The sequence below is a fragment of the Mesoplodon mirus genome (assembly GCF_964341445.2).
Source record: "Mesoplodon mirus genome assembly, chromosome: 1".
NCBI classification, from domain to species: domain Eukaryota; kingdom Metazoa; phylum Chordata; class Mammalia; order Artiodactyla; family Ziphiidae; genus Mesoplodon; species Mesoplodon mirus.
In genome coordinates this window covers 230,462,989-230,489,446 of record NC_138976.1, presented here as the reverse complement: position 1 = coordinate 230,489,446, position 26,458 = coordinate 230,462,989, and the positions used below count along the sequence as shown (strand labels likewise).

Genomic DNA, 26,458 nt, shown 5'->3' with positions numbered 1-26,458 from the left:
GAGATCTTAGTTCCCCGACCAGGCACTGAACCGGGGCCACTGCAAGTGGATGCACTGAGCGAGACCTATCCTCTGGACTGTCAGGGAGTTCCTAAATTAATTTTTAAAATTATGATAATTAAACAGACTTCTATCCTAAATATGGTTATAAAATTATACTTGTGGACCTCTTTTCTGGTAGAAAAAAAAAAGAAAATTCCTTAAACCTTTATTCATAGCAGTGTATAACATGGCAAGCAGAAAGGGACTATTACTAAAGTGCTCTTCTACTGAGGTTTTTCAGAAAAATACCCTGTCATTCATTCACAGTAAATTGAGTGCCATGCTGGGTGATGGGGACAGACATATTCAGGGCTGGGTATTGTGGTTTGTTCTTTCCAGAAAGCAGGCAGCAATGAGACAAACTGCAGGATAACAAATTAGAGCAGGTGGTTGGCAGTCCACTTACACTGAGTGTTTTCCCTTTGTGAAGTTATGAAAAGGCCATGTGTTTGTGTAGTTTTATGTATGTGATCAAACTATCCTGACACACAAGTCATCTTTTGTGATTGGGGAAGAGAAAGACCTAAAACCTTAAATAGGAGGAAACACATTCTCTAAAATCCAGACCTCTTGAAAACATGTAATATTCAAATGCAAGAGGAAAACAACTCAGTGTCTGTGCACTCCATCTTTTTATATTCTAAGAGGAGAGCTTTTAGTTTTAAGCCACACTCCTGAAAGCCTACTCTGGCCTTATGCTAGATGTACAGTTTAAATGAACCATTAGCTGCAGGGAGCTTGGATGGAAACTGCAGCAGCCTGGTGCATTTCTGGATCTTAATCTGGTAGGTCTAGCTTGACATGCAAAGATAAAACATTATCTAGTCAGGTCTTAAATTTCAGGCTTTAACAACTAGCAAGACAGGAACACAACACCACCCATTAGCAGAGAGGCTGCCTAAAATCATAATAAGTTCACAGACACCACAAAACACACCACCAGATGCGGTCCTGCCCACCAGAAAGACAAGATCCAGCCTCATCCACCAGAACACAGGCACAAGTCTCTTCTACCAGGAAGCCTACACAACCCACTGAACCAACCTTACCCACTGGGGGCAGACACCAAAAACAAAGGGAACTACGAACATGCAACCTGTGAAAAGGAGACCCCAAATGCAGTAAGGTAAGCAAAATGAGAAGACAGAAAAACAGACAGCAGATGAAGGAGCAAGGTAAAAACCCACCAGACCAAACAAATGAAGAGGAAATAGGCAGTCTACCTGAAAAAGAATTCAGAGTAATGACAGCAAAGAGGATCCAAAATCTAGTAAACAGAATGGAGAAAACACAAGAAACATTTAACAAGGACATAGAAGAACTAAAGAACAAACAGACAAAGATGAACAACACAATAAATGAAATGAAAAATTCTCTAGAAGGAATCAATAGCAGAATAACTGAGGCAGAAGAACCGATAAGTGACCTGGAAGATAAAATAGTGGAAATAACTACCACAGGGCAGAATAAAGAAAAAAGAATGAAAACAATTGAGGACAGTCTCAGAGACCTCTGGAACAACATTAAATGCACCAACATTTGAATGATAGGTGTCCCAGAAGAAGAAGAGAAAAAGAAAGGGACTGAGAAAATATTTGAAGAGATTACAGTTGAAAACTTCCCTAACATGGGAAAGGAAATAGTCAATCAAGTCTAGGAAGCATAGAGTCCCATACAGGATAAATCCAAGGAGAAACATGCCAAGACACATATTAATCAAACTATCAAAAATTAAATACAGGGGCTTCCCTGGTGGCGCAGTGGTTGAGAGTCTGCCTGCCGATGCAGGGGACATGGGTTCGTGCCCCGGTCCGGGAGGATCCCACTTGCCGTGGAGCGGCTGGGCCCGTGAGCCATGGCCGCTGAGCCTGTGCCTCCGGAGCCTGTGCTCCGCAATGGGAGAGGCCACAACAGTGAGAGGCCCGCGTACTGCAAAAAAAAAAAAAAAAAAATCAGTTGTTTTTCTGAAACAGCTCACCAATACATGAAGCAGATCTCCATGGCTTTGTTCATATCTCTGATTTTCTGCAGAGCTGTTTTTTTAATGTATTTCTAAAGTTGTTATGGGAAATAATCATATCTCCAGGTTTTTCTATTTCAGGGAAAACTTAGAGCAACTTGACTGAGGCCAGAAAGCAAGAATCTAGGAGAAACTGAAATCTGATTCCCAGTGCTCTTTTTCACTTCTTTTGCTAAGTCTATAAAACAGCACATTTCAAGCTGCCACTTCCAGAGTGACAGAAATGCTGGCAGAAAAAATGCGTGCCACCACACGCACTCACTGGCGATGTCTACCATGTGTTCTCTGGCTCTGCCGGGGCACTAGAGCTGGTTGGAATAAGCACACTCTCAGCACTGTGCGTTATTCTTCTTTTTCGCTTTCCTTGAGAGCTTCAAGGCTTTGCTGGCTGGTTGGTGGAGGAGGAGTAAAGCTGGTACAAGTCATTTTTTTTTTTTTTTTTTTTTTTTTTTTTGCGGGCCTCCCACTGTTGTGGCCTCTCCCGTTGCGGAGCACAGGCTCCGGACGCGCAGGCCCAGCGGCCATGGCTCCCGGGCCCAGCCGCTCCGCGGCATGTGGGATCTTCCCGCACCGGGGCACGAACCCGCGTCCCCTGCATCGGCAGGCGGGCTCTCAACCACTGCGCCACCAGGGAAGCCCTACTTTCTTTCTTTCTTTCTTTTTTTCGGTACACGGGCCTCTCACTGTTGTGGCCTCTCCCGTGGCGGAGCACAGGCTCCGGACGCGCAGGCTCAGCGGCCATGGCTCACGGGCCCAGCCGCTCCGCGGCATGTGGGATCTTCCCGCACCGGGGCACGAACCCGCGTCCCCTGCATCGGCAGGCGGACTCTCAACCGCTGCGCCACCAGGGAGGCCCCTTCATTGTAGTTTTTTTGTGTGTGTATTACGCGGGCCTCTCACCGTTGCGGCCTCTCCCGTTGCGGAGCACAGGCTCCGGACGCGCAGGTTCAGCGGCCATGGCTCCCGGGCCCAGCCACGTGGGATCCCCCCGGACCGGGGCACGAACCCGCGTCCCCTGCATCGGCAGGCGGACTCTCAACCACTGCGCCACCAGGGAGGCCCGCTGGTACAAGCCTTGGTAGAGTTGTTGTTATCAGTGCTCCAGCTCAGTTCCAGCCAGAAACTACGACTTAAAGTACAGGAGCCTGGCTTTATTCACATAACATAGTTTGCCGTGCCTCCAACTACTTCCTGTGTGCTGACGGCTTTTTATTTATGTTTAGTCATTGGTTTGGTTTGGGTTTTTCCAGTTTTATTGAAATACAGTTGAGGTACAGCACTGCATACGTTCAAGGGGTACAGCATAATGATTTGACTCACACATATTGTGAAACAATTACCACAATGCTTAGTTAACATGCATCATCTCATGTAGACACCAAAAAAAGGGAACACGCTTTTTCCCCTTGTGATGAGAACTCTTCGTATCTGGTCTATGAACAATTTTCAAATATACCACACCGTTAACTATAGTGTTAACGATAGTTCCTCACGTTCCTCACGTTATAGCACAATACTGTGACTCCGACGACTGCCTGTTCTCAAACCTAGGCACCTCTCCCCCAATTTAGGCTACATATCTTCAGGGAGAGAAGAAAACATAGAATGTCTGTAAATCTCTTGTGAAAAATTCCACTTAGTTTAGAAAAGTTTTCGCTTCCTTTTCAACATTTTTCTAAGAAAGAACCTAAGAAACTTGTCCAACAGTGTCCCAAGTAAAATAAGAGAAAACTGGGCTTGGATATGAGCATGGTTCCGTGAATTCTACCATGATACCAGCAATGAAAGAGTCCCGAAAAGTCTGACTGCATTGTGGGCACCTCCATCACCAGCTGGGCACCATACCAGCTCTGAAGCCCAGGACTGTGTTGTCTGAGAAAATTGAATTCTGTCCTGGGAGAAAAGAAATAAACAGGATAGAAAAAACTCATGTGTTAAGCACAGATAAGTAAGTTACTCAGCTGTGAGACATGGTGGACAGATGAGGTCAGTAGGGCATATATTGATACTTGTGAACAGAGATTGAAAAGGCTGGAAAGCCCAAGAAATGCCACATGTTCATGAGGCACTAAACATACAAGAGGCATCGAATATGCATCAAGCACCATATCTTCACGACACACTAAATGCCCATGAGACACCCAACATTCATGGGTCTTAATCCTGCCACCCAGAGGCGACACTCTTACTGTGTCCTACGTGTCCTGCCCAAAAAGTGCTCAGCAGGTTAGCTGACAACCTGGGGCTGTGGCCAGGCCCTCCCGCTTTGCATCTCTCTGACAGAGCCAGAGTGTGTCGTTGGCTTAGGGCACCTTCCATTTCTGCACCCTCGCTCAAACCTCACCTCTGGTTCGACTTACCCCACCGTCCACAGGAGGCTGACATACCAAAAAGAGACAGGACGTATGTACATTGCGTGACCACAGGTTTTAATCTTTCCACCCCCCCTTGTACCCTATCTAACTGTGTTGACTTTCTTTCTCCCTGGCGTCTCAGGGTATGTTGGCTTTCTTTCCCTGACCTCTGGGATAGCTTGTGGGCTCGTGTATTTGGAGGGTACCTTTGCACGGAGGTAACCTCCCATAAAACACCAAGCAGGTAATCTCTGGGTATTACTCGGCCCTGTATATTAAAAAGAATTTAAAAGGAGTGAAAGTCTTTTGCCTGATATCCTACAATTTTCAACTCTTTGCACTCAGAAGTATACAAGGGAGAGTAGACTTTCCTGGTAACAAGGGAAAGGATCCCTAATTTTGGCAGGTCCTAAGGTATGTCCTTAGAAGACTTTTGAATCTTTAGGCTTTTCAAATAAACCAGACACAGTTTCTTTTAATATTCTGGGGCATAGTTTATTTTAATTGCAAGAAGCTGAATTTCTTGATCCTACAAAGGTGACCTGAGTGGCCCTCTGACTACCACACACGTTGGGTGACTAGGCCTCATGGTTCCGGGCTTAGCAAGAACTTTGGGTGTGTTCTGCCTGTTTGTTTAAATGGCCTAGCCTGAGATTTGGAGTTAAGGAAATCTGCTGTGTAAACTCCTATAATTTTATGCGAGGCCTAGCGACAGGGAAGGGCAAAGGGGGTTATGAAATAAAGTCACAGTGAGAAAAACCTGCTTTGTGAGCTGGTGCCGGTGCTGAGTCAGGAAGTGAAGAGGCTGTCAGCCAGTGAAGCAGATACAGGATCTGGGGAAGCTGATGCTCTAGCCTCTGAAGGCACAAAATCCTCTTGGGTGAGGGCAACACAAAGGGGATTTTCTTTTCTCAAAAACACAAAACCACCCCAAATCCAACTACTGCACTCAGGGAAGAGAGGGGCAGCCTCGCCACCGTGGAAGGCGGCTGCGTGTTGAGAACAGGCCCCCATCTTCCTGCCTCTCCCTGTGGGCTGGAAGGCCTGCCACTGTTGCTCTGCCTGCCCCAGCCCTGTGTTTCGGGTGTGTTGGGAGCAGGTAACTTGGCTCTTCAGGGCCACTGGTCCACAGACGAAGAGGAATTAGTGGATTACACCCAGGGGCCCCATCTTCACCTGACGTGGAAGAGCTTTTGGACACTGAACAGATGAGATTTCGATTTAGACGAGACCCTGGACTTCACGCAGATGCTGTACTGGCACGAGGCCCTTGCGAACGTTGGGAAGGGGTGAATGCATTTTACCCGTGAATCATTAGGGGCTGGAGGGGGGGCTGCTGCAGGCAGAATTCTGATGCGGCCCCGAGATTCCCAGGCCCTGGTGTACGTGCCTGGCCTAACTGCTGCTCCTTGAGTGTGGGCTGGACTGTAAACATGGTGGACTTCACTTCCATGATAACGTTATTAGTCAATTGACTTTGAGTTCATAAAAAAATGACATTATGATGGGTGGGCTTGACCTAATGACATAACCCCTCCTGCCCTTCAAAGGAGTCAGATTCAAGGGAAAGGAAGAGAAATTCTGCTGGCTTTGAAGAGGTAAGTCACTACATTGTGAGAGGCATGTGGGTGGGACTTGAGACCAATCTCTAGGAGCTGAGAGTGATCTCTGGTTAACAGCTGGCAAGAAGGCAACAAAACAGCGGCCTCAGTCCTACAACAAGTAGAATCATGTCACTGGACCCTACTTAAAGACCTTTTATGTGATATGTTGTATGCAGCTATCAAAAAGGATGAGTTGAATCTAGAATGTTGATATTAATGCTTATAGAGTGCTATGTGCCTCAAAGATACAAAAAAAATACATATTTAGATCAGATATTCATTACTCTCCTGTGTTTTTACTGGAGGGCCCCCAAAGTGTACATAATCAAAAGCATTAGTGTGTGATACAGAGTTTGATACAATTTGGTAGGGAGGCAAAGAAGCTTCTCTTGCACACCCTGCTGTGCAACACTCGGCAGCAAACTCTCCTCCAGCACTTACCCCACCTTCTCCCGGTCGACAGGGCTCCTTTCCCCCTTTCCTCTCTCCAAAGGAAAACAGCCTCCTCTCCCTCCACATGCTTCCCTGGACTCTAGGAACCAGCTGAGACCTATCTAGGGTCTCCTACTCTACACTTACCAGAAGGTTTGGTCAAGCCAAGACAGTTCTCTCTTAACAGGGCTACTGGTGAATAAAGTTTCCCCTATCATTTCATGTATGTAATATGTTTGTACATGCCTAAAAAGTCCCTGGAAAGATATCCAAGACACACTTAATAGTATCTTATTGTGGCGAGGGGCACTAAGGTTGGTCAGGTTGTACAGGGCGACACCAGCTCGCATTTCATACTTTCATACAAAGTACCACAAACGGGGGGTCTTAAAACAACAGAACTGTATTCTCACACAGTTCTGGAGGCTAGAAGTCTGAAATGAAGGTGTCAGCAGGGTTCTGCTCTCCCACAGGGCTCTCGGGGAGAATCCTTCCTTACTTCTGCCAGCTTCTGGTGCCCCCGGCACTCCTTAGCTCCGGACAGCATCACTCCAGTCTCTGCCTCCATTTTCACATGCCATCTTCCTGTATGTCTGTCTTTGTGTCTCTTCTCTTCTGAGGACACCAGTCCTGTTGAATTAGGGCCCATTCTAATGACCTTCCTTGATCACATCTGTAAGACCCTACTTCCAAATAAAGCATGGGGTAAGGGAGGGAGGGGGTTCTTTGGGGACACAGTCAATCTACACAAGCCATGATTACTCTTACGATGAAAAGACAACGGTTCAACGTGCAACATTCTACAAGGCAACTTGTCTCTTTAAAACATCAGTGCTATGAAAAATTGGAGGGGCTGTTGAAGAACAAAAGAGATGTAAGAAACATAACCAAAATGCAACGTTTAAAACTTGTCTGGATCCTGGTTTGAAAAAAAAGTCTTCAAAACATGTTTCATTGTTGTTGACAACTGGCAAAATTTAAATATAGCCTGGTTATCAGATGATACGAGGGATTTCTTATTAACTTCCTAGCTGTGATATGTGATCGCGTTGGAGAGGTGTTGTTCTTAGGAGATGCATGCTGAAGTATCTTTGGGGAGAGTTTCATAATGTCTGCCTCCGACTGTCACAAGTTTCAGGGTAAAAAATTACACCCGAATACAGATGAAGCTAATACAGCAGGATTTTTGCATCTAGATGACTGATCCCGTCATGCCCATGATTAAAACATTTCCATGTTACATGCAGCTACTGTAAGTTGATGTTAGACTTAAAAAAAAATTCTTATTCATTTATTTATCTTTGGCTGCATTGGGTCTTCATTGCTGTGCGTGGGCTTTCTCTATTTGCGGTGAGCGGGGGTTACTCTTCGTTGTGGTGGCTTCTCTTGTTCCGGAGCATGGGCTCAGTAGTTGTGGCACGTGGGCTCAGTAGTTGTGGCGCACGGGCTTAGTTGCTCCGCGGCATGTGGGATCTTCCTGGACCAGGGCTCGAACCCGTGTCCCCTGTGTTGGCAGGCGGGTTCTTAACCACTGCGCCACCAGGGAAGCCCGACTTTAGACTTTGAAGACAGAAAATTTTAGAGTGTTTATCACATACCTTAAAGAAATGAAAAACCATATTTGAGTATGCAATAAACTCATTTCATACTCTCAGGTATTTTGGGTTTGAAAACTTTCATAATAAAAATTGTGCAGGAAAAACTACTCAAACAACAACAACCACCACCACAACTGTTTCAACAACTCCCAGTTATCTGGGATAAAACACAAACTCTTCCATACAACTGCATCAGCGACCCACCTCCTCATCCCCCTTCCACCTACATTCCAGTAACGCCAGGGCACCATTCGCCTTTACACTTCTTCCTTTCCTTGCCACTAGGTGCTGTTGGACATCCCCCCCCGCCCCCCCCAGCTCCAGGTCAGAGGTCACCTGCGGGATTCAGGACGTCCCCACGCCGCAGAGCCCCGTCCTCTCATTCCACCAGGTACTGTTGGACATCCCCCCCGCCCCCCCCCAGCTCCAGGTCAGAGGTCACCTGTGGGATTCAGGTCGTCCCCACGCCGCAGAGCCGCGTCCTGGACTGTCCTTGAGCGGCCCTCCCTACTCTGGGATTCCGCACTGGCGCGCCTGAGGAGTTCCACAGGTGTCTGCCAAAAGGAAATCAACTCAGCTCTGCCATTCGAGTCCTCAGGTTACATGTTTTCTCCAAAATAGTCAATTAACAAGCATTATTTTTAACAATTCGTAACGGCTAACAGGGTGCCGGCTCAGACAGACCGGCTGCCCACGGAATCAACGCTCCCGCCACGGTAGCCCAGTCTCTGCGCTGCTGGACGCCGAGGTCCGGCCGGCGCCGAACCCGAACCTGAGATCCGCCGGACCGCGCGCAGTGCCCTTCGGGGAGAGCGGCCCGATACCACCTCAGTCTTCTCGCGAGGTCACCACGAGGAGGACCGCCACACCGCGAGGGGCGTGACCAACCACTGGGAAAGGTCGCGCCCGCAGCCGGCCCCGCCCCAAGGCGCCACGGCCCCGCCCACTGCATCGCACGGCCCTCCCACTACCCACACACGGCCCGCCCACTGCTCCCACCTGGTTCGTTCACTGCCCCACATGGCCTGCCCCCTGTTCCCACAAGGCCCGTTCCTGCCTCCACATGGTCAGAGCCCTGCTCCCACCTGGTTCTCCCACTGCTTCCACAACGCCCGCCCCGCGTCTCCACTAGGCCCGCCCACTGCTCCCACGCGGCCCGCCCCCTGCCGCCACAAGTCCCTCCCCATCCTCCACAAGCCCCGCCCCTGCTTCCAAAGGTCCCGCCTACTGCCTCCACGCGTCCCGCCCCCTGTTCCCACACGGCCCAATGGGCATCGACGCGGCTCCGACCGGACGTCCACGGCTACGCGGTGACGTCAGGCGCCGACGCACCTGTCGGCCCTGCTAGCGCCGCTCTTGTCGGCTTCCCGGGGTCGGTGGGTCGGGCGGAACGGTCCCGAGCCGCAGCCCTTCCTGCAGTCCCGTCGCCCGCGGCCGGAGTCGGGCCGAACGCCGAGGAGGGGTGCTGGTGGCCGGCCGCTCCAGTTCCTCCCCGACTTGGAGCATGGCTGCAGCTGCGGTCCCTCCAGAGGGAGGTGAGCTCGGAGGCGGTCGTGTTTGATTCGGGGCAGCAGCGGGTCGAGTCCAGGGCCCCGGAGCCGGCGGCTGCAACTTGATGCGGCTCCCTCCCGGCTGAGCCCGTGGGTTGCGGTCGCGGTGGGGCTGGCCGCGCCGGCCGCCCTCAGATGCGGAGCCCGCCGGCGGCGCAGGACGCGGCCCCGGGGCTGCTGTCTGCCTCTGAGCGGCGAGGTGAGTGGCAGTGGCGGCAGTGGCGGCGGCGGCGGCGGCGGCAGCAGCGGGTCGGGGGCCGTGGCGGCCACGCGGCAGGGGCGGGCCGCTCGCCTCTCCGTCCTGGGACGCTGACCCTGCCCGCAGCAGGTGTGGCCCGCGGGCGTTCTCTGAGCTTTCACCTGTTTCCTTCGGGAACCGCCGAAAGACCTTTGAGCAGAATGGACGTAGGTGCCAGGAAGAGATTAATTGTGGGTTTTACTTTTGCGAAATTTGCCCAAATATAAAGTTCAGTGTCTCTTTCTTTACATTTATGTGTATATCAAGACATAGTTTGTGTGTATATGTAACATTTGTGTTTTGTTCTTAAACTTGGACCGGAAACCACCTTAGACTCAAATCGATTTGTGTATAATGTGCTTTATTTGTATAGCATTTCAAAACCGGAGCACCTAGAAGATAATTACACATACTTTATGCATATTAGAAGCCGAGATTTGTGTTTCCTTTGGAAGAGAATTCTTTTTTTTTTAAATAAGAAATGAATCAACAGTGACCGTACCATTTTTTCTCTTCGGTAATTCAAAAGTTTAGTTCTGCAAACTATAAACTTTTTTGAGTTTACAGCATGCAGTTCAGTTACAGCAGCATCACTGTGGTTTAGGTCTTTGATTGTTGAATCTTTCCAGAAATGCTTTACTTTGCATCTCTCAAGAGTTAATTTAGAAGAATCTTTTCTTGATGAGGTCAGCATGGAAATAATTTAACTGGTGTCAGTCAATTTTACTTGCCTCTGTGAGTCAGTGGAAAATACTGTCTGTGTAGCACAGGAGTACACAAAGAAGTTAAAATGCTCGTGTATAGGTTGTTGATTTCATCTTAAAAGGTGCTGTTGCTAATTTGCTTGTTACAAGACGGTGGCTTAAAAACCAGGTGTGCGCCCTGCGGTTATTTATTCAGGTTACGCCAGCTTTTATGACCTCTGGTTAATGAGAACAGGCACTGTTGGAAGAACCTGTGGCAGATTGCAGCTCTCCCACACCTGACTCCCCACACTTCAAAGACTGAATCTTTGTTTGAAGAACAGGTCACATTATTTTAAGAGGTCAATATGAATGTATAGTACCTACAACTTGAGTTGGAACTTGTGTTTCAGCATGTGTTTTCAATCATACATAGCTCATTAGGAATGCCAATATTTAACCCGGTTTTGGATATATACAGTTTAGGGGAAGGATTTGCTGAGGTTAGGATTTTACGTTAGTGAATTGGCTGTTTTCCAGGTCATGTTGGTGATAGGCTTTCCATTTCCTGTTGTGACATGTTGGTGATAATTTTCAGATGGCTCAGGAAGCCAGATTTGATCTCTGTGGTGGGTCAGATATCAAAGCAGTGTTCTGTGAGGTTTTTGGCCACTATCACTGCTTTGTAGAACTTTCATCTTAGTTTCTAGTCAAACTTTTCAGCAGGGATCTAAAATATGATAAGTGTTAATATTTATTGAGTGAATTCTGTGGTTCAGGATCTTTCCTAAGTGGTTTTGTGGATTATCTCAATTCTCACTCCAACCCCTTGAAGTAGGTACTTTCATTTTTCCCGTTATAGAGCTGTGGAAGCTGAGGCATAGAGGATTTAATTAATTTGGCCAGGGTCTCAGTCAGTGTCAGAACTGAGCCTGAAGCCTGGCAGTGTGATTTCAGAGCTCTTGCTCTCAGTGGCTGCACTTCATTGCGAGCAAGAGTCAACAAAATGCTGGAAGAAAAGATGGGCTGAGAGAGATGGCACCGCAGGTCCATTTATTCTTCAGTTATAAAAATAATGTAAAATTACAGAAACTCTGGAAAAATTTTTTTTAATCCTCATGCCACTACTCTAATAAACCCTTTTCTTGTGTTTTTTAATTATGCACTTTCACATGTGTCTATAAACATTGTAGCTATGATACATTTTGATTCTTAAAGATCAGTGTTCTTCGGTTACGTATAAGGTTAAGTATAAAATGAAAGATGAACCCACGTGGGGAAAATGCCTATTTGCATTGCTGAAATATAGAGAGATTTGATCTGCAACTTTGATTGGAACCACGTCAGGTAAATACATTTCTTGCTCTCGTGGGAAGTAGTTGAACAGTTTCTGTCTTGTAAAGTCATGGAAATTAAATTTTAGTCTTCAAAGTCTAAGTCTTCCATTCCACAGCATCTTTTTGTTGGATTGTTTACCTTTTTACTTGGTATAGTCTGACTTTTATATTTGTGTGTGTGTTTTTCCTTTTAAAATCATCTAGCAGTTATGTTTTGACTGGATCTAAAAATATTTATGAATCTGGGAAATTTTCTTCAGAATAGAAAGCCACTTTCTTTAGCAGGTTATCCATTTAATACTTTTTTGAAGAGAAATATCTAAGGTGCAGCGATTTGGACATGCAGCTAACTTAATGGACAGTAGGATAAAATATCAAGAAATATTACTTTGGGGAGAAATCCGTTTCATTACTGTCATCTCTTGTAAGTACTGACAATTTGTATTAGGGTAAATTCTTTTTTAACATGGTGATGTTGTGATCTAAGTTTCATGATGTTATAATGGGTAGAGGGGTCATTCCCTGGTAAAGTTAATTTGAGAAACTTTTAATAAATTTTGTTTATGAGGTTAATGTTTACTACAGGTTTTCTCAAGAACCTTTCTTATGCTGTTAGCCATTACAGTTCTAGACAGGGTATGTTTTATCACCCAAACTTATCTGACCACGAAACCTTGTATTGGACTTGTGTTCTCTGCACACACTCACTCATCTCCAAATGTCTTTGTCACCTTCTTGGCTCCATGGCTTGATTCACGCCAATGATTCAATGTTGCTTCAATGTTGCTTCAATGAACTAACCTCTTCTCCCACCTGTGCCCCATAAAATCCCACTTACCTTTTTTTTGGCCACACCACGTGCCTTGCAGGATCTTAATTCCCCTCCCAGAGTTTGAGCCTGGACCCCTGGCAGTGAAAGCACTAGTCCTAACCACTGGACCGCCAGAGAATCCCTCCCACTTACCTTTTAAGGTCCAATTCGAGTGTGTCTCTTGCAAAGAAGTCTTCTCATCATCAATTAGAGCTGGATGCTATCTTTTCCCCGAGCTCTTATACCAATTTCAGTGTCTTCTGTGACATCTGTCATGAGTTGCCTGTCATTATATGGATATATAGTAATTTATAGGAAAAAATTACCATATCCCTTTTGAGGACAGTATATTATGTAATTTATGCTGAAGTTTATTGAAAGCTGTAAGGCCTATACAGATATGATGCCATTAATAAATAAAAATTTTATCTTTTTTTTTTTTTTACAGTTTCTGGTACATGAGTAGCCATTTTACAAACTTTAGTAAATGTGTAAGTGATCGTGTTGAAAACTATCGTCACGTTTTAATCTTTGACAAGTCTTTCGCACACCCAGTTCTTGAAATATTTACATGAGGAAGCTCCTTACTTCCAAGTGACTACATCAGTCAGAGTTCTACCTCCCTGCAGTCATTGCTGTTGAGACTTTTTGTTTGTTTGTTTTTAAATTTTTGGCTGTGTTGGGTCTTCGTTGCGGTGCGCAGGCTTCTCGTTGTGGTGGCTCTCTTGTTGCGGAGCGTGGGCTCTAGGCACTCGGGCTTCAGTAGTTGTGGCACGTGGGCTCAGTAGTTGTGGCTCACGGGTTCTAGAGCACAGGCTCAGTAGTTGTGGCTCATGGGCTTAGTTGCTCCGCGGCATGTGGGATCTTCCCGGACCAGGGCTCCAACCCGTGTTCCCTGCATTGGCAGGCAGATTCCTAACCACTGTACCACCAGGGAAGCCCTGCTCTTGAGACTTTTGTTCATCTCTCTGGCTGCTGACGTTTGGGATTTTCTTTTCTTCTTTCTCTGGGGTTGATTGTGCCTGCTGTTCTGTCAGATAGCTGACTGACATGCCTTTGCAACTTGGCCATGGTCCTCAGCCCTACCCAGTCCCCTTGATGAGAGGGCAAAGCCTTGTTGGAAGCTATGAAGAAGCAGCGTGCCCCCCTCAGGCTCAGGGTTCCAGGTCTCCCTCGTTCTGCTCCCCACCCCCAGTGCTGGTGCTGAACCGCTCAGTGTCTGCAGTTGGGGGGCTGGACGGGTGCACTCAGGGTCGCCATCCCCTCACTGTAGTCTGGCCTGGAATAGGACTAAAGCCTGGGTGTGTAATCCTGCTGTTGGAAAGAGCGCTCTGGTTCTGAGTCCCCACAAGCTGCTGGAGACTGCACTTTGTTTCTTCCAGCTGTTTTGAATCAATCAAGTGAGAAGCCAAGCAGATACTTTAAATTTCTCCTTCACTTTCCTCGCGTTTTGTTAGCTACTGTGGCCTCTTAAATGTCCCTCGCAGCCCTTCCGACTTCTTCATGTGGCCATGACTCAGTTCGGTGATGACCTCACCGGGCTGTGTCCATGGCTCTTCAAGGTCTCCTGGAGTCCCCTCCCCGGGTCACTTTTGCCCTTCTCCTCTGCCTTCCACGCTGCTGCTGCCGTTGGCTTGTTGAAGTTTGTATCTGATCAGGTGATTACTCTCTTAAACCTCTTAATGGTTTCCCACGTGTTGTCACGAGTAAGTTCCTCAGCAGGACGTAGGAGCGCCTGCCTTTCTCTGGCGTCCGTCCACCTCCCCGGCTCCTCTCCAGCCCCTGCCTCTTCCGTAGGCTACCCGAGCGGGTCTTATTATGCTGCTGTGCTTTTGCACGTCCTTTTTTCTTTTCCTTTACTGACTCGGCACCTCGTAGTTGGCCTAGTTGATGCGTCCTTAATCCTTCAGTGCTCATTTCCTCTCTCAGTGTTTGCAGACTTCCCCAGGCAGCAGCTTGTTCCTGCTCAGTGTCATCACATACCTTGTGCATACTTCTCCTGTGGCACTGCTCACACCATATGTCATTGTTTGTCTGTCTTTCACCTTCCCTGCCTTGGGAATAGGGACCACTTCTTACTCATCACCCCAGCACATGCTGGGCGCTCAGCAGGCGGTTGTTAAATACGTTAATCAGTGGCTCTCCAAACTGACTTTGGCTCCTAGGTAGATGGTGATCCTGTAAACTGAGATGGGGGAGGGGGAGAGCGAGCAGGTTTGGGGCAAATGTGTGTTTGGCTTAGGTCTTGTTGAATTCGAGTTCCTATGCAACATCCAAGTACAGATGTATCAGTCATCCGTCAGGCATTTGTTATTCATTCATACTATAGACATTAATTGACCCAGCAAGGTTCTGTAGATATAGACCAGACTATTCCAGCATTTATATGGAAAAGCAAAGGAACTAGAATAACCAAAACAATTTTGAAAAATAAGAACCAAGTGTGAGAAATCAATCTATCCGATTTCAAGAGCTCCAGTAGTCAATACTGTCCTTACTGCTGTAGGTATAGACACACAGATCAACGAAACAGAGCAGAGAAGTCTGAAATAGACTCACACAAATATGCCCCACTAATTTTTTTTTTTTTTTTTTTTTGCGGTACGCGGGCCTCTCACTGCTGTGGCCTCTCCCGCTGCGGAGCACAGGCTCCGGACGTGCAGGCTCAGCGGCCATGGCTCATGGGCCCAGCCGCTCCGCGGCATGTGGGATCTTCCCGGACCAGGGCACGAACCCGTGTCCCCTGCATCGGCAGGCGGACTCTCAACCACTGCGCCACCAGGGAAGCCCTGCCCCACTAATTTTTGACCGAGACCCCCAAACAATTCAGTGGAAGGAAGATAACTTTTTTGGCAAATGGCATTGGAGCAGTTGGATATCCATACGTCCAAAAACAAAAACAAACTTCAACCTGTGTCTTACAACTTATACAAAGATTCACTCAACATGGACCACAGACTTAAATGTAGCATGTAAGGCTATAAAAATTTTGGGAAAAAATTTAGGAGGAAATCTTTGGTAGGTAAATTTCCTAGGGTTGACGCCAAAAGCATACTCCTTAAGGGAAATACTGACAAGTTGAACTTCATCAAAATTACTTTTGCTCTGTGATAGACCCTATCAAAAGGAAGAAAACCAAGCTACAGAGTGGGAGAAAATATTTGCAAGCAACATACCTGACAAAGGACTAGTCTCTAGAATATATATTCTAAAATATGAAACTCGGAAGTAAAACAGTCCAGTTAGAAGATCGGCAAAAGATATGAACAGTCATTTCACTGAGGAGGACGTGCAGGTAGCAAGTGAGTGCATAAAAATATGTTCAACGTCATCAGCCATTAGGGAAATACAAACGAAAAGAACAGTGAGATACCACTACACACCTATCAGAATGGCTAAAAAAAAGAAAAAAAACCCGACACCACCAAGTGCTGGTAAGGATGTGGAGAAACAGGCTCACCCATACATTATTGGTAGGGCTGTAAAATTGGGATGTTAAATTGGCAGTTTCTTTAAAAGCCAGCCATGCAGTCACCATATGGCCCAGCTGTTGCACTCCTTGGCTTTTATCCCAGAGAAATGAAGCCTTAAGTTCACAAAAAATCTGTACGTGGATATTTATAGCGGCTTTGTTTATAATAGCCCAAACCTAGGAAAGAGCCAGATCATTCTTCCACAGGTGAATGGTTAAACAAACACACATGGTATGTCTGTATCGTGGAGCACTATTTAGCAACGAAGAGGGAAGACCTGTTGACATGCACGACCCCTGGATGGCTCTCCAGGGAGTCATGCTGAGTGCAGAGCTAACCCCCGAAGTCGTTGACTGCACGCTTCCATTTATACAGCGTTGTGGAAGTGGAAGAGTTTTAGAAATAGAAAGCAGATTATGGGTCGCCAGGGGTTAAGGAAGGGGTGGGGGAGGGGAAGAAGGTGGGTGAGGCTGTAAAGGGCAGCACGAGGGGGCCTTGTGATGGAAAGTTCTGTGTCAGTCTGTCAGTATCATGATTGTGCCAGAGTTACCATTGGAAGAAGCTGAGTGAAGGGTATATGGGAGCTCTCTGCATTATGTACAGCCACATGTGAAATCACAATATCTCGGAATAAAAAGTTTAAGAAAGTGAACCCCTCGTAGGTGGTGGTACTGTGCTCAGCATTGCAGAGTTGAGTACAGATGGGCACAGCTGGGTCCCATGCCACCCTCTGGAGGGGAGGACTTATCACGTGAATCGGGGTGCCGTTACACCTGGGCTAAGTGCTGTCAAGGAGAGGTGTGAGAACTCACAGTGAGAATTTGACCTGGTCGGGGAAGCCTGGCCCGGGTAGGAGGTAGGCTAGGAAGGCTTTCCTTACAGCTGCATGACTTTGGGCCGGTTGCTGCAACCCTTGTGCCTCCGTTTCCTCATCTGTTAAATGAGGATGGGAACAGCACCTGAGATTTAGGGTTTTGGTTGTATTTAGTACCAAGCTTAGATGAGTTAGCTTGTAACATGCTTAGGATGCTGCCTGACGTAGTAAACTCTGCTTGAGAGGTTTTTTTTAAACTAATCAATTAATTTTCATTTTTGGCTGCGTTCAGTCTTCGTTGCTATGCACAGGCTTTCTCTAGTTGTGGCGAGCGGGGGCTACTCTTCGTTGCGGTGCACGGGCTTCTCATTGCGGTGGCTTCTCTTGTGGCGGAGCGCGGGCTCTAGGCACGCGGGCTTCAGTAGTTGTGGCTCGTGGGCTCTAGAGCGCAGGCTCAGTCACTGTGGCGCACAGGCTTGGTTGCTCCATGGCATGTGGGATCTTCCTGGACCAGGGCACGGACCCGTGTCCCCTGCACTGGCAGGTGGATTCTTAACCACTGAGCCACCAGGGAAGTCCCTGCTTGAGAGTTTGTTAACTGAATAAAGGGATGCTTGAGGTGAGAGCTGAAGAATGCCTCGGAGCATTACCTAGATGAGGAGGTGAGGGTCTGTTCCAGGCTCAGGGAGCAGCTAAGCCTAGGGCAGGAGCTGGGGCCGGCCTGGTGGGGCTGAGAGGGAGATGCGTGCCCCGGGAGAGGCAGCAGAGGCCGGGCTGCGTGGGCGTCGTGCGCCGCGTGGAAGAGTTTGTCTGCTAAGCATGGTGAGAAGTGACTAAGACCTAAATCCGTGGCATGCGCAGAGATGACCCATCAGACCTGCTTTTAGAAAAGACCATGCTGGCTGCTGTGTGTCCAGATGACAGAGGTCAGGGTGACTGTACATAGATCATTTGGGAACTCACTGCAGTGCACCAGGCCTTCTCCCTAGAGATTTTCATGGGTTAGCTCTCCTCTTCCTAGCTCTGCAAGAATATATTTGCAAGCTGCTGTGTCTATTATAATGTTTTGTAATGGTTTTAAATATATTTTTGACAATTTAAAAGGAAAAAATGACTTTGTAGTATTGTTTTCATTTTTTATATGCCAAATTTCAGCTGCTATATTATGGTTTAAATAGCCTTTTGTAGTCAAGCCTGGGAATCGAGTTTGAAACCTAGAGTGATTTAACACTGGTGTCCAGATTCCTTCTGTGTATTTCTTTTATGCTACCATAGAACCTTGACTATTCCATAGCAGTGCTGTGCAATGAAAACATTTGTGCTGAAAATTCAAGACACATATGAAATTTTCAATTTCTTAGTGTACACATTAAAAAGGTAAAAAGGAAATGGTGAGATTAATTTTTTTTTTTTTTTTTTTTGCGGTACGCGGGCCTCTCACTGCCGCGGCCTCTCCCGCTGCGGAGCACAGGCTCAGCGGCCATGGCTCACGGGCCCAGCCGCTCCGCGGCACGTGGGATCTTCCCACACCCCCTGCATTGGCAGGCGGACCCCCAACCAGTGCGCCGCCAGGGAAGCCCGTGAGATTAATTTTAATAATATATTCTATTAAACCCAGTATATCTAAAGTGTTATTTCAGCATGGAATCAATATGAAATTTTTAACGAAATCCTTGACATTCTTTTTTGTCCTGAAGTCCTACAAGTCCAGTAGGTGTTTCTCCTTAGAGCCATGTTTCAGGACTAGTGGCTGCTGATCACACAGTTCAGCTCTGCAGGTTTCTGGGTTAATAAGAACAGTTTTTTTAAAGTTATTGAATTTATAGAAATAGGAACCCATGCAGGCCTGAGTTTAATAAACCTTTGGAACAGAGTGGGTTGCTCTTGTTATAAGGAAAGGTATGGAGTCTAGATGTCTCAGAGGTGTTCGTGAAATGAAGTTTTTAGACATTCTGAAAGGGTTAAGTTAGCAGTTATCACTAGTGGTGTTTGAGGACTCTCAGGGATAAAATGTAGGAGCTATGTTGGAACTTGCTGATTGAGGGCCTACGACACAGACAGTTTTATCTTAGAGCGATTCCTCAGGCTCTGTAGCCTCTAGCGGATTAACGTTCATTGACGTGTGTTATCACATGTATTAGTTAGCGCTTCTAGTGTGACCGTCATGTAAAGAAGTGAAGCATAGAATGTCTGTGTCCTTTGCAAAATCTTAGCATATGTGCTTTGCTGCATCAAAATTAAAATGACTCTTGAACTATTAATCCTTATTTTCTTTTAAAAGCCTTTTAGTTATTTACTCAAGAGCCACAATATTGAATTTGATCACCTCTATGGATACTGCAGAGTTCTTAGCATAAACAGTTATTTTCATGCTCTTCTATTTTAACATTTACCTTAAAATAAAACCCTTGTTTTAATTAGTATATTCTAACAAGTCTCAGTATAATAGGCTCTCTTTGGTAGAGGTAATCATAAAACATTAATAAAATTGCAAAGTGGTAAATACTTAATGTTTTCTTTGTAACTTAGGTGCTAGGTTTTGGTTATTCTCCCAAGACCAGATTAACACTGTTGTAGAGAGGATTTTGTTTATTGAAGACTGAATTCATTTCTCTTTTTTCACCTGGTTGATTGAGAAAACAGTCTGGCATTTTGACCACTATTATCCGTATATTACGTTCCAGTCACTGTGCCAGACGCTGAGACTAGAGTTCTCAAGCTTCACCTTCTCTCAGGTGGTCTTTAAGTTAGGGAATTTATATAGTATACCTTTTAAAAGTAGTTATCAGTATTTTATTTTTCTAAAAAGTGTAAAAGCTTTACAAATAATTTTTAATCGTTGCAGCTCTTTGAGGTTGTTTTTCCATGTGCCGAAGGAACATTTACTGAGGACAAGAGATTGTCTTAAAACCCTTCAAATGTTCGGTGCTAGAATTCAGCACTCGAATTGGAGTGCTTGTCACTCCATTCATCCTTTACTTTCTGTGTGTACTCATCATGACAAAGCTAAGTCTTGCTTTACCAGGCTTACTGGGTGGACCTCTCCTACGGCTTCACCTTTCAAGTCCCACACGTGAACCTCTCAAGCCTGTTGCTGGTGTCTAGCTCACTGATGTTGAACTGTCATTTGGATGTTGAGCAAGTAGATAGATGCATTTAAAACATCAAACTATTTAGGAGTTACATTGTTTTTAAAGTATGGAGTAAGAACAGTGAAACGTGTGCTTATTTGTTATCTGCTGGGAACAAATAGAAATCGTGACCTATTATCATACTTTCATGGCTGATATTTGACCATGGGCTCTGAAGGTTTAAATTTTAAACTGGGGACTTCCCTGGTGGCGCAGTGATTAAGAATCTGCCTGCCAATGCAGGGGACATGGGTTCGAGCCCTGGTCCGGGAGGATCCCACATGCCGCGGAGCAACTAAGCCCATGCGCCACAACTACTGAGCCTGCGCTCTAGAGCCCGTGAGCCACAACTACTGAGCCCGTGCACCACAACTACTGAAGCCTGCGCGCCTAGAGCCCGTGCTCTGCAACAAGAGAAGCCACCGCAATGAGAAGCCCACGCATCGCAGCCAAGAGTAGCCCCCGCTCGCCGCAACTAGAGAAAGCCTGCGCGCAGCAACGAAGACCCAACGCAGCCAAAAATAAATAAATAAAATAAATAAATAATTAAATTTTAAAATGATGAAAGGAGAATGAAATTTTAAAAATGTTTAAATGACAGTATTTTAAAATTAGTATTTGCATCTGGTAAGATATTCCAAAGGGACATACAGTTTCCCTCTCAGACCTGGTGCTTCAGCCACTGTTCCTTTTCCCTGTGGGCAGCTTTCTTGGAACTCCCTCCGGAGATGATCTGTACGTACACAACCAGTTGTGTACTGTATTTCATCCTCTACCACAGCCCCCCTTTTTCGGGGGGACCCCCCACATATATTGTAGTGTACTATAATCCCTTCTCTGTACTGTGTCTTTTAACTTAACAGTTGATCTTGGAGATTGTTTTATACCACCACCTGAAGAAATTCTTCATTCCTTTTTACAGCTTCTTGGTGAGAATAGAATTATCAAATGATCCCCCAAAACTGAACACAATAGAGTTAGCTATTATAGTGAATGAAGTTAGTATATATATTTTTTAATACAGAGTTCAGAAGTTTCCTTCGACTTATTAAAGTAGATGATTTTTATTATATGTTGGGAAAATGTTAAAGCCACTTTTCCCCCTTTGTTTTTTCAGATAACCAGACAGCTAAATGGAGTCTGAGCAGCTGTTTCATAGAGGCTACTATAGAAACAGCTACAACAGTATAACCAGTGCGAGTAGTGATGAGGAGCTTTTAGATGGAGCAGGTGTGATTATGGACTTTCAGACTTCTGAAGATGACAACTTGTTAGATGGTGACACAGCAGTGGGTAAGTTTGGCATTACAACTCTTCATATTTAGAGTCATGAATGTCTGCTAATAAATATATACATTGTTTTATTGAGGTTAAGTTTTGGGGTTACTTTTCTTTTTTTTTTTTTTTTTTTTGCGGTACGCGGGCCTCTCACTGTTGTGGCCTCTCCCGCCGCGGAGCACAGGCTCCGGACGCGCAGGCTCAGCGGCCATGGCTCACGGGCCCAGCCGCTCCGCGGCACGTGGGATCTTCCCGGACCGGGGCACGAACCCGCGTCCCCTGCATCGGCAGGCGGACTCCCAACCACTGCGCCACCAGGGAAGCCCTACTTTTCTTTTTAACTGTGATATTTCATGTAACATAAACTTAACCTTGGCTGTGTTGGGTCTCCGTTTCTGTGCGAGGGCTTTCTCTAGTTGCGGCGAGCGGGGCCCACTCTGCATCGCGGTGCGCGGGCCTCTCACTATCGCGGCCTCTCTTGTTGCGGAGCACAGGCTCCAGACGCGCAGGCTCAGTAGTTGTGGCTCACGGGCCTAGTTGCTCCGCAGCATGTGGGATCTTCCCAGACCAGGGCTCGAACCCGTGTCCCCTGCATCGACAGGCAGATTCTCAACCACTGCGCCCCCAGGGAAGCCCAAACTTAACCATTTTAAGAGTGTACGATTCAGTGGCATTTAGTACCTTTACGGTGTTACGCAACTACCATTTGTGTCTAGTTTTCATTACCCCAAAAGAAAGCCTTGTATATGGGTAAAGTTTAAAATTTTAGTATGCATAGTACAGAGAGGTATACAGCTGTAATTGGAGCTGTCAGAAGAACAGAACTGATGGGATAGAGAGAGACAGAAGCACGTAGAAAGAGATTTATTATGAAAGATTGGCTCATGTGATCGTGAAGGCTAAGTCCCACCGTCTGCCATCTGCAAACTGGGGACCCGGGAGAGCTGGTGGTGTAGTTCCAGTCCAGACCCAAAGGCCTGAGCACCAGGGCAGCCAGTGGCGTAATCCCAGTCTGAGTGCCAAGGCCCAGACCCAGGAGTGCTGATGCCCCAGGGCAGAAGAAAGATATCCCAAAAGGAGCAGAGAGCAGAGTCTGTAGTCTGCCGATTCAAATGCTTATCTCTTCTGGAAAGACCCACACGGACACACCCAGAAATGATGTTCTGCCAGCTATCTGGGCATCCTGAAGTCCAGTCAAGTTGACACATAAAATTAACCATCACAACAGTCGTCACATCACAAGCGTGGAAAGTAATGAATTTCTACAAAGTGAACACACTCATATACCTCAGTCAAGAAATAAAACACGACTTGTTCCCCCTTCCAGTTTCAAAGGTAACTATTATTTTGATTTCTTTTTTTTTTAAAGAAGATGTCGGGGGTAGGAGTTTATTAAGTTATTTATTTATTTTTGCTGCGTTGGGTCTTCGTTTCTGTGCGAGGGCTTTCTCTAGTTGCGGCGAGCGGGGGCCACTCTTCATCGCGGTGCGCGGGCCTCTCACTATCGCGGCCTCTCTTGTTGCGGAGCATAGGCTCCAGACGTGCAGGCTCAGTAGTTGTGGCTCACGGGCCTAGTTGCTCCGCGGCATGCGGGATCTTCCCAGACCAGGGCTCGAACCCGAGTCCCTTGCGTTAGCAGGCAGATTCTCAACCGCTGCGCCACCAGGGAAGCCCCTATTTTGATTTCTATCACCACAGATTACTTTTGCAGGTATTTAAACTTCATATAAATGGATTTGTACTATATATACTCTTTTGAGTCTGGTGTCATTTACTTATGTCTTGATTCATCTGTTTATATAGCAGTAGTTAAATTTATTTTCATTGCCGTGTAGTATGCCATTGTGTAAATATGCTGCAATTTATCTATTCTACCCATCATATATTTCTAAAGGGTATTTAGGTTTTTTAATTAAAATATAGTTTTTTAGATTTTGGCTATTAATAATAATGGTGCTGAGAATTTTCATATACATATATTTTAGTGCATATCATGTACATAATTCTGTAGGATTTATACCTCAGAATGACATCTTAGATGACAGGGTGTGTGGGTCTCAGGGCTACTAGATATTGTTAAAGATAGTCCCGAAGTGGTTGTAACCTGTACATTCTGTCAGCAGTGTGTGACTTTTGGTTGCTTCACACCTTCACCAATACTTGACGTTATCAGTTTTTAAAATTTTAGCTATTCTAATTGTGGGTGTAGTAATCTCATATTTTGGTTTTAATTTACATTTGCCTGATGACCTGTGAGTTTAAATGCCTTTGATATGTTGATTGGCTTTTTAGGTAGCCTCTTTTGAAGTCCCTGTTCAATTTTTTTGCCTACTTTATAAGAGTTCTTTATGCATTCTGATTGAGTCCTTTGTTAGGTTTATGTATTGCAAATGTCTTCTCTTGCTCTGTGGTATGCCTTTTCACTCTTTTTTTTTTTTTTTTTTTTTTTTTTGTGGTACGCGGGCCTCTCACTGTTGTGGCCTCTCCCGTTGCAGAGCACAGGCTCCGGATGCGCAGGCTCAGCGGCCATGGCTCAAGGGCCCAAATGCTCTGTGGCATGTGGGATCTTCCCGGACCGGGGCACGAACCCATGTCCCCTGCATCGGCAGGTGGACTCTCAACCTCTGCGCCACCAGGGAAGCCCCCTTTTCACTCTTAATGGAATCTTTTGATGAAGGTGTCGTCAATTTTAATGAAAAGCAGTTAATCTTTTCCTTTATTTTTTATACTTTTTTGTGTTCTGTTTAAGATAGCTTCCCATACCTCAAGGTCAAGAAGATATTCTCTCATTTTCTTCTAGAAGTTTTATTTTTTGTGTCTTTCGCATTTAGATTTATAATCTACCTGCAATTAATTTTTATATGTGATGTGAGTTAAGTGTTCAGATTCATTTTTTTCCCCATATGGATAACTAGTTGGCCCCTATATTGAAAAAACCTTCCATTCTCCAGTGTACTGCACTGACATCTTTGTCATCTGTCAAGTAGATTTATTTCTGTAGGTCTGTTTCTTGACTTTTTACTCGGTTACATTGAAATATTTGGCTATCTTTGTACCAAAACCCAGCATATATATGAGTTTTGTTGTTCACGTTGGTTTTATGTAAATGTAGTCCATTTACATTTAATGTAACCACTGATGTATTTAAGTTCAAATCTATATTTATTTTCTATTTGTCACAGCTGGTTTTTTTTCCTTTCTTTCTTTCTCTTCCCCCCAGTACCCTGTTAGTTATGTATTCTCTTATATTCTGTTTGGTGGGTTACTCTAGAGATTATAACACGCACTCTTATTAGTTCTACTATAAATTACTACTTTTACCACTTTATGGGAAATGTTAAGGGCCTTACGATACTTTACCTCTTTTTATGGCCCCTCCTGCTTTTTGTGCCATTGTTATCCTCTCTGTTAATTCTTTATATATTTTAAACTGCATGAGACATTATTATTGTCATCTTATGTCAATGCCTAATTAGATTTTGTGGCTTTACTTTTTCCATTGCTCTTCATTCTATCCTGCATTTTCATGTTTCTGTTTGGGATAGTTATCTTTCTGCCTGAAGAACTCTCATTAGTATTTCTCTTAATTATAATCTACTAGCAATAAATTCACACAGTTACAAGCCTTTGTTTCACCTTTGTTTTTGAAGGATATTTTTGCAGCTGTATTCCAGATCTACAGTTTTCTTCTTTGAACACTTTAAAGATGTAATTTTGGTGTCATTTGCCTTCTGCTGAAAAGTCAGCTATCAGTTGTATTTTCCCCTACTCTGGCTTCTTTTAAGGCTTTTTTCTTCGTCTTTGGTTTTTTAGAAGCTTAACCATAGTGTGCCTAACTGGTTTTCTTTGTATTTATTCTGGCTGGGGTTACTAGAACTCCTGACTTGTGACTTTATTTATTTATTTGTTTTTAATTTCATCTGTGGATACTTTTGACCAGTGTGTCCTCACATACTGTTTCTGCCATCTCCCCTGCTCCCCCCCCACCCCCGCTTTTAGGACTCCAATCACACGTGTTACGTCTTTTCACTGAGATCCTTGCGTCTCTTATGCTCGTTTCTGTATTTTCCTTTTCTCGTTTGGATATTTCAACTCATTCGGGTAAATACCGGGGAACATGATAGCTGGATCAAATACTATGTTTAGTTTTGTGAGAAACTGCCAAACTGTCTTCCAAAGTGGCTGTACCATGTTGCATCCCCACTGGCAATGAATGAGCGTTCCAGTGCTCCACATCCTTGTCAGCATGTCAGTGTTCTGGATTTGTTGCAACAGGTGTGTAGTGCTATCTCATTGTTTTCTATCAAGTTTTGAATTTCAGTTATTTATCAGTCATAAAATTTCCATTTGATTATCTTTTTCTTTTTTTGGGGGGTCTTAGTTGCGGCACGCAGGGTCTTCGTTGAGGCACGCAGGATCTTTCGTTGTGGTGCGGGCACTTCCTTGTGGCGCATGGGCTTCTCTCTAGTTGTGGCGTGCAGGCTCCAGGGTGCGTGGGTTCTATAGCTTGCGGCACGCAGGCTCTCTTGTTGAGGCATGCAAGCTCAGTAGTTGTGGCACGTGGGCTTAGTTGCCCCATGGCATGTGGGATCTTAGCTCCCTGACCAGGGATTGAACCCGTGTCCCCTGCATTGGAAGGCAGATTCTTTGATGCTGGACCACCAAGGAAGTCCCTCCATGTGATTATTTTTAAATAGACTTCTGTATTCTGGGAGAAATTCTGTGTTTGTGTGTGTGTGTGTGTTTTTCCATATTAATCACTTGTTTAAAGTCTGTGTCTGAGTCTTCTAATGTATGGATCACCTGTGGGTCTGTGTCTTTTGCCTCTTTTTCCTCTTGGTTTTCAGTCTTTTGGCCCTGACTGTGGATGGGCTTTGTAATTTTTTTACGGAATGCTGGATTATAGATGTTCTGGATGATATCTTCACCGTAGTGTATTTAGTTTTTTTTGGCAGGCAGGTAGTCTAGGATCCAGTTACAATGATCCCATCAAAGATGGAGAGAATTTGCAGCCTGGTTTCAGACTTTCTGAGGGTTAGTCTATTTTGGACTGACTTTATTTTTAGGGCACAGCCCCTTGAGGATTTTAGTGG

The 26,458-nt window shown here is 45.6% G+C and overlaps 1 protein-coding gene across 5 annotated transcripts in view; it reads left to right on the top strand.

The window, feature by feature from the left end:
* The first annotated feature begins 9,364 nt into the window (after positions 1 to 9,364).
* Positions 9,365 to 26,458, top strand: part of CLCN3 (chloride voltage-gated channel 3) — an 85,432-nt gene continuing 68,338 nt past the window's right edge. For 2 of the 5 annotated variants that reach the window (XM_082625084.1, XM_082625079.1), the window contains exons 1-2: positions 9,365 to 9,585; positions 21,205 to 21,380. In XM_082625084.1, coding sequence (XP_082481210.1) covers positions 21,221 to 21,380 — 160 coding nt within the window. In that variant the 5' untranslated portion in view covers positions 9,365 to 9,585; positions 21,205 to 21,220. Of the gene's footprint in view, positions 9,586 to 9,610; positions 9,800 to 21,204; positions 21,381 to 26,458 lie in introns of those variants that run through there. The other 3 variants (XM_082625080.1, XM_082625083.1, XM_082625082.1) reach the window with 3 other exon arrangements.